At 42.6% G+C, this 17,672-nt stretch overlaps 1 protein-coding gene across 4 annotated transcripts in view; it reads right to left on the bottom strand.

The window, feature by feature from the left end:
• The window catches only part of LOC124154296, a 218,354-nt gene that overhangs the window by 3,085 nt on the left and 197,597 nt on the right, over positions 1 to 17,672 (bottom strand). For 2 of the 4 annotated variants that reach the window (XM_046527924.1, XM_046527926.1), the window contains 12 exons: positions 13,872 to 14,750; positions 11,109 to 12,833; positions 10,209 to 10,471; positions 9,246 to 9,554; positions 8,736 to 8,847; positions 8,265 to 8,385; positions 7,793 to 7,946; positions 7,580 to 7,697; positions 4,994 to 6,551; positions 3,980 to 4,166; positions 3,120 to 3,368; positions 2,045 to 2,302 (listed from right to left, as the gene is read on the bottom strand). In XM_046527924.1, coding sequence (XP_046383880.1) covers positions 2,045 to 2,302; positions 3,120 to 3,368; positions 3,980 to 4,166; positions 4,994 to 6,551; positions 7,580 to 7,697; positions 7,793 to 7,946; positions 8,265 to 8,385; positions 8,736 to 8,847; positions 9,246 to 9,554; positions 10,209 to 10,471; positions 11,109 to 12,833; positions 13,872 to 14,750 — 5,933 coding nt within the window. Of the gene's footprint in view, positions 1 to 686; positions 718 to 2,044; positions 2,303 to 3,119; positions 3,369 to 3,979; positions 4,167 to 4,993; positions 6,552 to 7,579; positions 7,698 to 7,792; positions 7,947 to 8,264; positions 8,386 to 8,735; positions 8,848 to 9,245; positions 9,555 to 10,208; positions 10,472 to 11,108; positions 12,834 to 13,871; positions 14,751 to 17,672 lie in introns of all 4 variants that reach the window. The other 2 variants (XM_046527927.1, XM_046527925.1) reach the window with 2 other exon arrangements.

Genomic DNA, 17,672 nt, shown 5'->3' with positions numbered 1-17,672 from the left:
CCAATAATTGGGAGAATGGTACAACATTTTTGAAAGCAATGACAAATACTTAGGAGGTTAAGCACAGCGAAAAACCATGTTGTGAAACATGCTCCACCACTAAATACAATGAAAATTAGAGGAACACAAAGGTCAATTGATGCAGGGAATTATCAAAAAATAGAATAAGGTGGCATAGAACTAAAGGAAAATGCCCCAGAGGCAAATTCTTCATCATGCTATTATTAAAATAATCTTGTATATCTAAATGATAGTATGCACAATGTTATTCTAATTGATGGGACTCATTTTCAAAACTTTGTATTTATTCAAGTACACATCCATAATGAACAAGTTTTATGTCAATAAAAAGACAATGTTTTAAAGTTTTTTTAAAGCATGATTTTAACTGAATTTAATAATTCGTAATAATAATTAATACATAGGAATTATTGAAAATAATTCCATCATTTAGAATAGCCCTGTACATATAACAGCAAGATTCATGAATGACCAGATATTATCTTCACTCAAAATAAAATCTGTGCCACAAAAAGAACCGGTTTTCTGTCCCAAAAGAAAAGACCATGAGATAGAACTCGTATTATGAAGTAAATTCTATTTCCAACAGAAAAATGCTGTTCATTCATGTAAATGAAGTACATTTTAATGAAATAAAATTCCACCATACATAAAATGTACCCTACCTTTTGGTAAATGAATTTTCCTGCGATAGACCTTTAAGATTAAAATATCAATTATTGAAACTATTCTGAAAAATATCAGTGCAAACTTATTCATGTAAATCATAACAAGAATACTATGACTATTACATTTAATTATCAGTATAGTACACCATGGTTAATATATTTAATAAAACTGCAGATTTAAAGTCAAGTAAATCTGTTACATTGTTAGTCAAACTAAATATAGCTACAGGATAATATATGTATTGGTTTACTAAGCGAAGATAATTTTTTGTATTTATATAGTAGGTACTATTTTGGATACAGTATATTCTGCAAGAACTGCTCTAGCAAACCTGACATTCTTAGAAGTAACTTTTAAAGAAATTAAAAATAAGCATTCACACACATCAAAAACCTTTAAGCTAGGGATTGGCTATTCGAATAGTTGAATCGCCAAATACCTAGAATAATGAGCTTTTTACACCATTTGATATTCGATGACACAAAGTTATTGATTACTCAAATTGCATATAGACAGCACAGATAGTCTGCGATTCAATATAAATCCGTTGACAATGGTTGGATCTTACATGAAGGTTTCAAGGCATTTGGTTGGTTCAATTCTTCAATAATAATATTTTTACAAAAACTTACCATTGAAAATAAGAATTTGATTAAGCACTAAAATATGTATAACCCTGGTGACTCAACAAGAACAACATTTAGAAAAATGTATGTACGCACGCGTGAAGGCTGTTCCTTTTCTGACTCCATTTTGCATGATCAAATTTACATGTTACATATTCTAATTTTGAATTTATTGTCAATTTTATATTTAATTTTAGGCTTCCAAAGAATGCAGTAAAACAATACCAATAACATAACCTTCAATATGCATGTATATAAGAAAAAACAAAAGCATTGCGGTGCTTCATGCGTGCAGGTTTGATGTAAACGTGGGACAGTTACGTAAGGATCTGAGTGCCATATTGAAGTAGAATGACTTGCAAAGTGTTTAGCATTTTTTTATTTTAATTTTCATTTGTATTTAAAATTGGTAGGAAAATGCACATTCAGTAATGCAATATTCGCTATTTGAGTGAGGTATTCGGAAATAAATTAATCTTATTCAATATTCAAATTCAAGAAAAATTCTATTCAACCCATCTCTACTCAAAATACAATGACTGTATTCTTGCAACGACTATATAATTTTATATCCCCTATACGTATAGTTAATATAAAAATTTATATAATTTTAAGAGATAATATTCTCCTATTACCTCATCCTTGCAATTTCAACGTCAAGAACATTAAGAGTCAATCAAAAATACTTCTCACAGATTGAACATTGACGCTGCCTATTGAATACCTACACTTTCTCCATCAGAGGCATCTTCATAGTCTGAAGTGAGCGTGCCACAAAAGGCTCTCCGGCTTGCCGTTTGTTCCAAAACAGATGGCCTCATCAATGTACCACCATGCAAGGGGCCATTAGGCACAGGTATACCGTGTCCAGATTCATCTCTGTGGTAACCCATTCCCTCATCCTCAGACGATTCACTCAAAGCTCTCGTACGCTCCCAATGCTGAAGCTTTGTCGGATCTTTTTCGTACAATTTTTGGGCCAACATCTGGAATGAATTTTAGGAAAAAAAAACAAAATGAGAAAATGGAAAACTTTCAGCTTCATGAAATATAGTGACATAAAGATTAACCCCTTCCACTTTGATTTATTTTCCGAAAATCGTGCTCCTATTCTCTATTTATTTTTTCAGCGGTTCCCTTTCTAATGGTAGGCAATGAAATAATAATTTTGTAATTGTAATCACCGTAGAACCGTGAAATAAAATGTGATTATTAAATATGGAGAACACAGCTATCGCTACTTGAATAAAATCATTTTAATCCTTCCAATATATCATGTTTCATGAAATATGAATTATTTATGAGTACTATAAATGTTTTAACATTATTTAGCTTTCAAAATAATTATATTGTTCCTCAAAATAGTGCTAAACTTATGAAAACCCGATGACGAGATACACTCGTCACTGTGTGGTTGTGTGGTTTGGCATCGCAAGTTCATGACGAGCTAGACTCATCATTACAGCGCAAAGGGTTAATATAAACATACAATTTTGCTTCTTTGCATAGTGGGACACAAAACAAGATTACCAAGACACAACAATGAAGCGTTCTTTCAAGTAATATGTAGAGGAGTTTGTTTCTTCAGTGGAATTTGATTCCTTTTTCAATACTTTTTTTTACAGTTTAACTCCAAAGGCAATGAAATAAAATTTCAGAGAGAAATGTAGTGTATTCATTCAATGAAGAAGAACTGCTAAAATTAAATACGGAAAAAATTAAGCCCTAACCTCTGCAAAGGAGAATGGGCTGTAGCAAAAAAATGCTGAAAATTAATAGGTGAATTAATAGTTGGATTCCTACCTGCAAACTTTCTAGAGAGTTTTCACAGTCAGATGTGTCGATATCAGCTAATGAGATCCCAGACCTTTCAACCTCTGCATATGTACCAAAAGGCAGTTTTCCAACACATTCAAGGCGCATTATGTGCATTTTTGAACGGAGATGCTTGGCGAGGTGACCATGAATTCGGAAAGCTATCTTACAATCTCCACATTTGAAGGGACGAGGATTCTCCGTTGTTGGCATACCAAATGTTGAATTCATGCTGACCTGCAAATTAAAATTAGAAGAGCCACTGAAGGAATGAAAAAGCAAGTACCAATACAATACAATCTTTTACAAGGTGCTTACTGCCTATAATCTTATCCAATGTTAAAATTATAATCAAAGTTTGGAATGACATAAAGAATTTTAAATATCAAATAACTTCAAAAATAGTGCTCACAAATAATTTACACACAACACTACACTTTATATTAATAACCAGCATCCTTAAGGTCATTAACACGTTGCATAACGGGGTATTTAAATTCCTAGGAACACCGAGATTGGAAATATGTGCCTATTAGGGCGTAATGCCTTTGGTTTAAACATGATTAAAAAGCTAATGTTTAGAATATAACTTTACCCAATCAAACGTTATGATGCATCAATTCATTATGAATAACGAACAACAACTGAAAACGTGCTAACGAATACGTATTGTACGCTTTAAAATTGTTTAGGTTGACGCGCCTAAATGACGAGAATCTTTGTCATCCGTCCGGCATGTTCGGGAAAAAAATGACGAGAATTCTCGCCATCCGTACGCAACGTGTTAACAAAATTTATAAGACAGATTTGAAATGAAGGGCAAGATGCGAATCAGCAGTTTGACTAACCTTATTCTGATGTGAGACAGAACGTTGGTGCTTTTGCAAATGTCCCCTTGTGCGAAAGGACACGGCACATGAGTCACAGCGGAAGGGGCGCTCAAAGTAATGAATATTCACATGCAGACGTAGTTGACTTGCTTTACTAAAAACTTTGTGACATATGGCACACATACTTCGGCCGTCTTCAGTCACCCTGAAAAAAATACATAGCATAACAATTAAAACTCCAGCAGACATATTGATAAGCATGTTAACTGATGGAAAAACCTGGGTTGCCCATTCATGTGACATTACTGCAGGTAAAAAAACCTCACAACTATTTCTATATGATTATATGGACAAAAGAATATAGCAATACAGTCGAGTTTCTACCACTCTAACTTCTTCAGATCCAAATTTTGACAAACCAAAAGACATTTTCATTTTGATTGTAGTCCATTCTCAAGAGTACTTATTCAACAATTTTACTTCGTGTTCATTTATTTCTTCCTCAGAGTTCCCATTTCCCTCCATGAAATTTTTTTTAACTTCCTTCAACCTCTTTGACTTCAAGAGGTTCAATTTGAAGACAAAGATCAAAATTATACGAAGAGTCTGACAAGGGTCAATTTATACAAGAAAATCCACTGATAGGATATAAGAAATACAGAAAGGTATTATAATTCAATATATTCTGATCAGCCCAGAATCTTGTGTATCATTTCACTTTATATGTAATTCAGAATTCAATAGATAGAGATAGCTAATTGGCATTGGCTAAACTACAATAGCAAGTAAGGTGAAAATGGAAATTATCATTTCATCTGATCCTCTAAATTTTCAAGGATGCTAATTTAGGGAACAAAAATATCACAAAAAAATCAAAAGGGCATAAAGCCCAGCAGTGTTAAATGTAACCAGCAGTATCTGTCCATCTGATGAACTCAATTTTGGATAGAAAAATATTTGTGAAATAATAGGAATAAATACAACGGTACACCAAATAACAAATGAATACTGCAAACATGTTTATTAACTTACCCCGTGTAACTAGAAGAGGGCCCACTTAGAGGTGGCATGAACTCAGCCTTGGGAGAGCAAGAAGGTACACGTGGTCCTACAACATGACTTAATTTCATCATCTCTGATGATCCAACAGGTGTGATGCTGTTCGATTCACCAGCCGAGTGAGCATCAGCTGCAGTTTTGGTTTGACGAAGTACTGGCGACGCACTCGAATGATTGGATGAGACCACACACGGACGCTCAATGACCCGTGCAACAGTGCTTGCTGTACTGGCACAGTAAACGTTTACTTCACCGTTTTCCCTCTCAGTCTCTGACCAATCCTTCCTTGGAATCGTTTCGCACACTTTCACTTGCACTTCCTGGATGGCTTCAGCTGCCTTGGCCACCTCGTACAAAGGAGAGTCAACGATTCTGGGCGAATGGGTCATGGATACCACCTTGGAAACAACACCGGGTGGGAGGGATATGGCACTTGGTCCAACTGACGTGATCACGTTGCAAGTGCCCGTCATCGGCACCGGCTCAACTTGATCATCCCTGCCCAGCGGATGGAACGGACTCCTCTGCTGCCTCTTCAATCGCACGTCTTGTAGTGCCCTCTCCGTGAGATAAGCCTGGAGCATAGTTCCACCACCAGGGGTGTTGTCGTCCATAGTCGGCGTGGTGGCCACCGAACCTCCACCTGAACTGGCATCTAGTGTCGACTGAGGCAACTTGTTAACGGTACTGCAGAGTGAGGCCAACAGAGCAGCCGAGTCGGAGGGCACAGGCGCTAAGATCTCGGAAGGATGCTCCCTGACCGGTGTGGTGGGTGTCCCTGGCAAAGTTCCGTAAGGGGAGTGAGGCAACACGGATGCTAGAATGAATGCTGGTTGCCCTGCATTTCTCGCACGAATAGCTTCCTCTCTCTCCTGTCCCCTGACCCGCCAACCTATCCTTGGTCCCCTATCTTCCGGGGTCGATGGAAGACTTCCCCCGGCCCCACCTCCTGTGCTCAGATCAACGGGACCGTAACTCCCTCCGTTCACACCATCCTCCATCTCGTTGGCATCCTGGTCGGCTGGGTCAATGTTCGTGGCATTGAAGACAGGAGTGCCTGCTGAAGGAGAGGCATCCCTCACACTTAACCTCAAAGGTGTAGGTGTTTTGACAGCATTCACACTCTCTTCCGTCACCTTCTCCTGGGCTTGGGCATCCCGCCGAGATGGGAAATAGTAGCGCTGCCCAGAGGCAACGGCAACCATAGTGGATGACGAAGATGAAGGGAATATATGACTCTCAGGGTTTACAACATCGGCGTCCGGGGGAAGGACCCTTGCCTTCTCCTCCGCGGGAAGAGGTGGTGAGATGGACTGATCGGGAAGGTGGGAGAGATAAGGGTAGGAGCGTGGACGAGATAAGAGGGGAGTGAGACCACTTTGGGGGGCATATGAAGACACTGGTTCAGGTGGTGGTGGTGGAGGTAATCTGCCAATTCCATTGGTAGGATCGATAGATTCAGACAAACTGAGCAAGCTGCGAGCTACTTCTCTCTCTTCCTGTTCCATCTTGCCTTTTGATGAATCAGCACCTGCATGAAATACATTTACTCATTACTTACATAATAAAACCAATAATTAAATTGGCAAGAATGGTATTTAGGATACAAGACCAACGTTATTAACGATTAGAATCAAGGTTTCTTAACCCCCTAAAGCAACCTTCCTGGCTGCGTGCCTGAATAATATCCACTATGAGTGCCAGATATCCTGAAACCACTGCCAAAGAAGAATAAGTCCACACCACAACCCTTTCAACTATCTCTCAATTCTTTCCTTCAATTTTTACCTTCTTTGAACCCTCTCCTGCAACTCCCCCCCTTCTTAATCTTCCTACCCCGAATCCTGCCTGGAATCTGTCATAGAGAGCATAAGATCTAGATGGTATAGAAAAGAAATGGACCAGACATAAGAGGTTCCTCCAGTATCGAGTACCCAAAAGCCACCATCCCAATATCCTTTACGTCCACAAACCTTCTTCTATCAACTTCCAGTCACTCTTTACTTCTCCCACCCAACAAATAACAATTGGCCATTTATCCAACATCTCATCCAAGTTCTTGCTGGCCAAATATATACGCATGGTATCATATTTGGAGGAGGAAATCAACAGCTTAGGTCATTATCACTATAGGGAATGAGGGGTAGATAGAAACCACTAGCGCAATAAGTGGAAAGGTTGGGGGAGGTGACACCCCCCCCTTCCCTAGTGTAAATTCTAAAAATGGATACCTTTAAGGTGGCTCGAGCTAAAGCTTTCATTTCACCAGCTTAAAAAACAATATCTAAAAGGCATATCAGACCTCAAATGCATTATCGCTGCAAGGTATTGCATACCACCAATGCACTGCAGAAAATAATGATTCAAATCCACCCAAAACAATAACCTGACCAATGAAAGAAACCTAGCATCAGCATAAGCCTAATCTAAATAACAGGTGCTAAGGGGAGTACTAATTATCCCATCCGACGAATGGAGTGCTGGACTTTGAAGTGCCCACTAAAAATACAGAGGTACCTAACACTTGAAATAAAGATGGAGTAAAATAAATCTTCTTACCATCAGCATTATCTTCCTCGTCTTCTTCATCTTCCTCTTCCTCCTCATCATCTTCCTCATCATCGTCATCATCAGACTCTGATTCGCCCTCAGCAAGGGAAGCAGCTCTCTGAGCTTGCTGCAAAAGATACAAACCATGGGATGGTATTAGGATTAAACGTCCGGATATGACCAAGTGATTTCCTTTGGCTATTATTCCAATTCCACACTTACTTGTTTCGCAAGTGACTCTTCATCAATATGGCTCTCATCCACCGTCGTCGGAACAGGGACTATACCCATTTCCACACACTTCTTGAAGTGAGCCTTTGACTTCATGTGCTTTGTTAGGTTTCCCTTGGTCTTGAAGCTAAAATGAGCACCATTCCTTTTGAGTAATTGCACATATAGATATTTTAGAATATGGAAATCTGCATTAGATGAACAGTTGAAAGGGCTGGACCATCTAATCTACAGTAAACTCTGTTAATGGCAGTCATTTACATAAAGCATTACAAGTCATTGGGTGATATAATTACACCCATGATACTGAGTACAGCAACACCAAGTAAAATAATGAACTAAAATAAAACAAATTTATAAATCAACAAGAAGGAATGACTTATGTATCATTAACAGGGCAACTAAGAAAGTGTGCATGCCAAAATAAAACTGGAAAAGAAAAGAAGCTGGATAAATTGACTACCTGAAGCAGCAGTGCCGGCAAGTGAATGGACGAACATCAGTGTGAGTGCGAATGTGTTTCTTGAGCATTGACGGCTTTTTACATCTAATCCCACATTCTTCACAGACATATCGACCACGACCTTAAAAAAAAATTAACAGTACTTCTTTTATTTTTAAGAAAAAACTAATCCAAAAATATTCATAAAAAGTGTAAAATAGTTCAAATTAATAAATAAGACCATGCCCGTAGTGTAACAATGAAAATTTGGACAAAGAATGAAACGATTCAGTTCCTACCACTTCAAGAGAAGAAATAAAAATATGTAAGTACTCATTCATTCATATCAAAAACCATTGTCATATCCAATTTCTTCCTCAACAACCTACAAATGTGTTTCAATGTCCAGTGAATAATATTTTTAAATAAACATGATTTGCTAACAAGAAAAAGCTGCCAATTAAATAAATATATGAAACCATGTGACAATACCTCTTCCCCGAACATATATGTATTCTTCATTAGACTCAAACCCGCCTGCAAATATCTTCACCCTAGCCGGAGGTTGGCTTTGCCCTTCAGCATCTGCAGATGACTTTGTACACTGCAATGAAAAAAAAAACATATTAAAAACAAGTAATCGGATAACTACTAGAAAAATGAATTAAGAAATTTTGAACAAACTTGATTGACATTAAAAGATAGTAAGCTTTCCTCACAAACACTATTTATACAATCTTCTCTGTCTCCGTCAGCCTCAGCCCTGATGATGATGAGTGAGTTTCTCATCAAAATGATGACCTTAAACACCCTTAACCAGTGCCAAACCCAAGATGATTTTATCAATTGATTGATATTACCAAGTGAAGCAAATTAAAATTTAAAAAATGAGCTTAGGAAAGAGATGAGCTATTCCTGTAGCTTCTACTTTGATAACTTATCGCATTCTAAGGATTAAAAAGGGCATAAATATTGACGAGACCAGTGGCAATATGTAAATACCTGCTGTTCACTCTCTTTCGTCCTCTCGCTTTTCACAGACGTGGCTGCTGATTTTCCATTCTCCTTGTCCATTTTCTCCTCCATGTCCACAGCTTCCTCTTTCACTTCCACTGTCTCTTCCTTCTCCCCCAATACATCTCTTTCTTTCTTGAGCAGCCAGTAAGATGAATGAGTAAGGATCATGGCATTGGAACCATCCGACTGTGATGGTGCGACAGATGTATCCGATGGCCGGTGTCTGGAATCATACAACCTCATTGCTTTCCCAGGTTCCAAACCAAATGGCTCAGCAGTCACTGCTTCACAAACCTGAAAGATTAGAGGGTTCTATTGGATAATATACTCCCACAACATTGATTTCCCTGTCAATTAACTGCATTAAGTTTACCACACACATAAATTTAAAAGAAAGTACAGGCAACTACAAACTGATAGTGAATATAGTTGTAGAGGCACCCCAAACAATAACTTTTTGGTAATGGCATAGCTAACCTCAATCACTAATGTAATTTACTAAGATCAAATGTTCTTTATCACTTACATAGGGAGTAGATCCTAAATCCCTTAACAGATATTCTGTAAATAAAAAACCCTTAAAACAAAATTCCCCTGAATTTCTTTTAAGCTACCGAATTCATTGCATGTAAATCAAAGTAAGACTATGTGGACATATGAATGGCTGAAATGCATGGAGGAGTTTCATTTGAAGAGGGTGTAATTTAGAGTGATCACTGATAGATGCATTTAATATTTAGGAGTCTTAAGTGAAAACCTAAGACGGGTAAGTGCACATAAGGAGGTACACTTACATTTAAACTTAAGACTATCGCCTAAATGGGTTTGCTCAAAAATGTTTTGGATACTTGAACACCTTGATTGAACCTCTGGCTGGCTGTAAAAGGAGTCTCATTACACACAATTCCTCTGATTCAATAATTTACAAAATAAAACAGATGTGCTCACCTTCCAGTTGGAGTACATAGACAGCCGTGGGTGTGCAGGGCCTTGTGCAACGTACATGGGCTGAGGTGGGCGGCGATGGGCACAGCAGAACGATGGCCGAGTTGAGCATTTGAGACCAAGATAAGTGTAAGCGTGGCCGTTCAAATAAAGCTGCCCATATGATTTGCGAGGACGGGGTGTCTCCGGACTAACAAGAGAAGCCCCACTAGACCCTATGCCTAATGGCGTGTTGCCTTGACTATGCTTCTTCAACGGATAGGTTCCTGGAGTAAAAAAAAATTACATTAAAAAGCTATGAAATAAACTAAGAATCCCAGAAAACTATTTTAAGAAGATTTAAGCGTTATTTAGAAAATATAAGGGCATCCACACACTGTCATTAATAGTGTCCTCACAAATCGCTTGAAAAAAAAATCACAATTGCCTCCAAAAGATAAAAAAAATAAAAGTTTCTTACTTATCAACATTTCATAATTAATACCACACAATTTAACATGAAGAGAGATGTGAGGGAGGTTTCTTATATTCCAAGATTCTACTCCAACTCAATACAGCTGAAACATTACTATTACAGTATTGCAAATCTTTAGCCCATTAACTTGCAAACATTATAACCTTCTTGTGGGTTTAATATTGATCTCAAAATAACTCTTTGTCAGAGTGTAATAAATTAATAACAAGAAGGAAAAAAATTAACTGATTCAGCTATTGATAAAATAAGAGTAAGAGGAAATCTGCATTTACAGAAACAATTTTGCATGCTGGATGGGTAGAAGGGGACAGGAAATATACTAAGAGCATCAATGAAAGATGAATAAAGCAATAAAATTTTAAACAAATGTCATGCTAGAGTCCTCAACAACTGTCACACATGAACATTCAACTAATTCCTGGACTAACCTGGCTTCAGAGGGAGTGACGTTGGTCGAAGGAATCGACTCTTCTTCTTCTGGTCCTCGGGAGCAGTGGAATCATTCTCTGCCCTAGTTGGGGTGGGGCTGGCCTGCGGAGGCACGGGGGACACCCTCGGGGGAGGTGGAGGAGGCGGGGGTGGGGGCGGCTGCTGCCGTGGAGGCGGGGGCGTCGCCTCCCTCGACGCCTCCGCCGCGAACACGTGGTTGGGGTGCGGGGAGTGGTCTTTGCCCTCCGGAAGGGGAGGCCCCAGGTCTAAAGGGGTGCGGGCCGGGAGCACGAGTAGGGGCGGGGTGCCCTGGGGGCCGGGCATCCCGGGGACGAAAGGCACGGCCCTGCCCCCATGGAAGATGGTCAGCACGCCTGAAGACGAAGGCGAGGGCCGGGGCGGCGAGGGGCGGGCCCTCAGAGAGGGCGATGGGGGCGGATGGTCGTAGCCCAGCAGCACGCCGTCGTGGTGGGGGAAGGGCCCGAATGGGGCCCGGAGGTCCGGCGCGAGGTCCGGCGTCGAGATCTGCGGCGCGATGGGCAGGGAGAGGGAGGAGGGGGGCGAGGACTCGCCGGTGGGGGACGGGGCCAGGGACCGGCGACCCCCGGCCTTCGCCTTGGGCCGTCGAACGGTGGGTGCGTCCTCTTCGCAGCTGCTCGTCTTGCGCACATGCACGATGGTTCCTCCGGAGTGGAGGCCGGAGCGGGCGATGGTCACCACCGTGTCCCCGTCCCTACCCGCTCCTCCCGCGGCACCCGCGCCTCCGCCACCTTCCTCCCCCCGCAGCACCTCCCGGTTCGCGCCTCCCCTCCCGCCAACCTCTATCCTCAGGGTTTTTGTCTCGCTGCCCTCCCGGATGCGCACCTCTCCACCGAACAGGTGCACAGCGTTGGAGGGCCGCGTCGCGGGAAGCATGGCGGACGGCGATTGTTCCCGGGCGTCCTCCATTCCGCCGCGCAGAACGGAGGAGGGTCCTTCGTACTCGGGGGCTGAGTGCCGGATGGATCTCGGGGAGGGCTGTGGGTCTGTCCGCCGCTTCTTTGGCGGCGGCCCCACTTTCGGAGCGGGGATTCCCGGAGGATTGTAGCCGTCCACGAGGGGGGTGTTGCCCAGGAGGGGACCCGGAGAAGGGAGGCACGCCCCCATCATGTGTCCAACGTCCTCCGCCTCCGCCCCGGAGGCCTTCCGCGCGTACGAGGGCGGTCCACGGCCTTCACAATAGCACATCCGGTGGGCCTCCAGGCTCTCCTCGTCGCGGAATTGGGCCCGGCAAAGGGGGCAGGTCTTGGGGAGCGTGGGCTGCAGAGGAGATGGCGAGGGGCTCTCCTTCCGCAAGGGGGCCCTCGAAGGGTCCCACCTCGCTCGGTCGGGCCCGGCCCTAGACAGGTTGAGCGGCTGCTCGGGGGCGGGGCGCAGCAGGGCGAGGGCCAGGCGAGATTCCGGCCCCGGGTCGGAGGGGCGGGGCGGCGGGGGCGATTCGGTGTGCGGGGAAGGAGCGGGCCCCGGGCGGCTGTTGGCGACTGCCGGCGCCCGTTGTCCGCCCCACACCCTCTTCTTGGCCCAGGCGGTGCGGTCGCCGCCCTCCACGATGGCTCTGTTCTCGTCGATGATGCGGGCCACGTGCCGGCGCAGGTACTCTTGGGAAGGGGCGGATGCTGCTGGAGGCGGCGGCTGCGACGGCGGCGCCTCCCGCTCGGAAGACATTGGAGCCGAAGGACCTCCACCTATTGCAGCCACCATGGAGGTAGGGAGAAACTTTGTTAGAACAATGTAAAAACTCAATTCCCCCAGTAATTTTAAAGAAAACAATTTAATAATTAAGAAATGATAAAATAAAGTCTAACGATGTAGGAATATATATATCCTACATCCTATATATATATCCATATATATCCATCCATATTAGCATATTCAGCATCTCCAGTTCTGAAAGTGGGAATAGGCAGAAGGGGATGTATCAATTCAAGTCCATACACTAAGGAGCAGGTCTTGCATTTGGAGCATGCTTCTTTATGGCAGTGAGGGATGGACGATGACAGCAGGGGAGAAATGAAGGTATGAATTATTTCAAAATGTGGTGTTATGGAAGAATGATGAAGGAAGGGAAATTTGGAGATCATTTATAGGCAAAGGAAGAAACTCGATAAAATGATGTAAAAAATGGATGTGCAAATCCAACAGCAATGGTGGACAGGGTCAAATGAAATAAAAACGTCCATAATTATGTACACCTAAGGAAATACAGCAGAAACTGTTGCGTAGGAAATATGACTATAGGACTATAGGAAATATACTAAATCCAGATTTGACTACGATAGCATGGTGAGGCATATCATTCATATTTCTTAACTGATTGTAAGCGCCAACAGTTCCCATGTTTCGTTTAATATCCCTCACCCACTAACCCACTAAACATCCCACTAAGAAGCAGTATAGATAGTAATCATAATAAGAATAATAATTTCTGTAATTCTAACAGTTTCTCCAATTATTATCATTTAACTATTAACAAACACATTTAAAAACATCTGGATACACAGGCGGTACTCGGAACCCGCGAGCTTCAGTTTGACGTGGGAGTATTTATACCTACCATCATCGATACCATAGGGTACATCAAAACATTGCTTTTGTATAATCTATTAAAGTGAGGGTTACATTTTGGAGCAAACATCCACGATGACACAACTGACAAAAGCATAGTAGTCGAAGGTTGACCAAGTGGAAGAAAATTCTTTATTTCCCTAGGTGGCCACACTCACCTGCTCCTTCGGCCATGGCACGGCACTGTTGGCTCTGCTGCTGCTGCTCCTCCTCGTCCCTGTAAAGCGCCGCCGTGTGGAACTTGGGCTTGTATATGGTCCGGGGGCGGGAGTTGGCGAGGGACGCGGCTACGGACTGGCACTCTTGGTCCTCCATGGGGGACGTCTTCCCTGTGCCGCCGTATCCACCGCCACCGCTGCTGCTGCCGCTCTCCTCCCTGGGCGAGTCGTCCTCCTCCACGCCCTCCTCTTCCTCCTCCTCCCCAGACACGCCGTTCGACACCTCCTCCTCGTCTTCTTCGTCATCCTCCGCACCGGGTAGGGCCGCCGCCGCCGCCGAAGACGGCCTCTCCGCCTTGAGGGCGTGGGACCGCGAGCGGCAGTGCTTGTACAGGTTGCTCTTGGTCTTGAAGGCGAAGCCGCACGTCCGGCAAGGGTAAGGCCGCTCATTCGTGTGCGCCCGCACGTGTTTCTGCAGCACGCTCGGCTTGGCGCACGCGAGCTTGCAGTACGGGCAGATGTGTCGACCGGCGCCAGTGGCAGCGGCGGCGCCCGGCGTCGCGGCGGCCGCTCGCCGCTTGGACTCTTCAGAAGACGAGGAAGAGGAGGATGAGGAGGCGTCGTTGGAGGTGGACGGGGGCGAAGCCGGGGGCGGAGGGGAGGCCTCGACGGGGGACGTGTCGGCGGACGGCGCCTCCATGGCCACGGGGGCGACGGCGCCCCCTCGGACTTCGGCGCCGCCTCCACCGCCGCCTCCTCCGTTGCTCTCGACGGCGCCTCCTCCTGCTTCCGCACCCACGGCCTCCGCCATCTTCTTGAACTTCTTGTGCAGGTACCTGAGGTTGGGCTCTGTTTGCGATCCATCTTTGCGTTCGCCATCTGGGCAGGGAAGAAGATGGGGAAAACTCCGTTAAAAACCGCAATTAAAATTACATCGCACGAGAGAGAGATAGGTATACACTAGAGACAGAAGCATAATATATGTTTATAATGGAATGTTTATAAGGGCAGGAAGCAGGAATTGAAAACCATTACGCTAAAAGCAGAATTAGTTAGAAATATATTACCATGAATGCAAAGAAACATATATTCGCAAGGTAGGCCACATTGCCATTTAATAATATATTTTTTGATATTCTGAAATGTATTGATATTCCTTACCTTTTCCCTTTCCATTACTACGCCAAGTATATAGCACATTAAAATTTAGGAGAAAATACTCAGCGCAAAGACCTTACGTGAATTTTTCCATATCATAGAAATGACATGAGGTCTGAAACATTCCATACGGTTCTAAAAATTTGCACTCGTTTGCAAATGAATAATTAAAAATAAAATCCTCACTGTATCAAAAGTAATGGATTTTCCGATGTAGTAGCCAGTATTTGTTGAGGGATTAACAAACATTGATCCATTTATTTTCTTATTTCAATCAAACAAATGAGGGAAAAAAGAAGTCGGGTCTTCATTTCATCAGCAAATGATGATGTAAACATTACAACACAAACACATATAAATATTGGTTTCGGAGTTGGGAGAACCGTTCATCTATTTACTTGATCATACACAATAAAATTTAAGATACATGGGATGCGAAGAAGATAAGGGCTGCTTCACAAGTAAGACAGAAATTATGACTCAACAAAACACATTCAGAAAGCTCCGGAGAAGCAGACATCTTCAACATCAGCAAATCCATTGGGCATCAGAGTAAAGATACATAGAATTTATTCATTACCTACTAGAAGATGTGACGCGAAAATGAATAAAAACATCGTTGACAACAATATTACAAACTATGAACTATTATCCGTATTAGTATCGTAAATAACTGAAATTACTGAATTTGCAATGGGAAATTGCGGTACGCAAAAGTAACAACCAATAGACACGATTTAGACTAACGACGTAAACGAACCTTCAGGCCCAGTGATTGAATTTACGGAGACGAACAGAAAATAGACAATGCAAAACAATGACACTTGAAATTAGTACTTTGAATACAGTAGATACAATTTAGAACAGCAGTTAATTATTAAAATCAACTAGGTGCAATAGGAAAAAAGTTATCTTTCATATTGTCGTCCAAATTTCTGTATCCTTGCCGTTAATTCTACGAAAAAATTGATAAAAGAAACAAGACAGTATTTTTTAAATCGTGATAAAAATAAAATTGCTCTTGTCTAGTCAAACTACAGCCACAATTCAGAATACTGTAGAAAAGCTCTGAGCGACTACGAGGCAAAATTTCAAAGATAAAAATATTAACATGATTTATAAGAACTAAAAAGTAAAGTAATCTTCTGCAAGTTTGTGATACGAAACTGATGAAGGAAACAAGTTTAAATTACGGAAAATATTATTAAATACATGGTACAAATGCATTTGAATAGGACTGTGAGTTTGAAGGAAATTTAACATGTAACAAGACTAAATTACGAATATATAATTAAATACAGGGTACAAATGAACTCGAATTTACCAATGCGAGTTTATTGACTTTCACTCCGTTTACGCGACAGTCGTTTTTTAAAAAAAATCTATTTTTATCCGCACGATTCGCGACCACGACAAAGCCAAGGTCAAGCACCCTTGCATTCGAGATACGAACGGTTACTTCGTTCCGGTCACATTAACATAATCACCGGATGTCTAACATGTCTTGCCAAACGCCCATGCGGTGGCTCCCCAACGTGATGTCGACCGATTACCGAATACAGCTCATATTGGCCATTTTGTATCGGGGTATTCAACAAATTTAACAATTAAACGTACACGAACAACCCTGCCCTGGGGAAATCTACCCAGGCGGGACTCGAACCCGCGACCTCTTGTTTGGCAGGCGAAGACGTTACCCCGCCGCCACCGAGGCCGGCATGGTTAATTTAAGTCGGTTAGATATCACCGAAAAAAAAAATGATCCTTAAGAAACAAAGGGCTAACAAAAATTATAAGAATTGGCTGAGTGATCAGAAAAGGCCGCAAGCTATTTCCGGGGGATTCCTGGGGGGGGGGGAGGGTGGGATATATCACCCCCCCGAACATGTTCCCCCCCAAAGAGCGAAAGCGAGTATGAACACAGAAAAGCGTGGAAGAAAAGCTTTTTGTTAAAAGTGGCTCTCGTCTACTTCATTCATTATCCGCATTGCTTCTGCCATGTCGCAGGCATCACGAAATGGACCTTGGTAGAGAAAGAGAGAGGCACAGACAGCATCCAGTGAGGGTGGGCAAGGCGGAACAGTCCCAACTCCCAACAGTCCATGCGCCTCCCAGTCTTTCCCTCCACCCTGACACCTCGACACGCTCCAAGGCATAAATGACTGTCCACGGGTGAGTGGATTTTCTCTCCGAGACGCGTATGGCCAAGGCCGCAACCACAAAATAGATTCCATCCGAAGCGGAAGGCTATCCGTAACTATTACCCCAAACTGCCGACGACAGATACATGATAGGATTTTTCCTGGGAGGAAATCCAGCGACTGATCCGCGATCGCTATCCATCGCATTTGTTTTCTTTTTTGAGAAATTCAAGCTTAATTTGGAGCGGAATCCATTTTCTTTCAAATAAAATCAACTGATTTGGGCGTTACTTGGTGGAACGATGAAATGTTCATGGTGAATCAAAACCCAGTACTATTCCACAAACTTTTATTTTAACTGTCAACTAGTTTCTACGTTTACACCGTCATTATCAAGACTCACTGTTAGTCTTGATAATGACGGTGTAAACGTCGAAACTAGTTGAAAGTTAAAATAAAAGTTTGTGGAATAGTACTGGGTTTTGATTCACCATGAACATTT

The sequence above is a fragment of the Ischnura elegans genome, chromosome 2 (genome assembly GCF_921293095.1).
Source record: "Ischnura elegans chromosome 2, ioIscEleg1.1, whole genome shotgun sequence".
Classification (NCBI taxonomy): Eukaryota; Metazoa; Arthropoda; class Insecta; order Odonata; family Coenagrionidae; genus Ischnura; species Ischnura elegans.
Note: the sequence above shows the minus strand (reverse complement) of the source record. Positions and strands in the feature narration are given on the sequence as shown.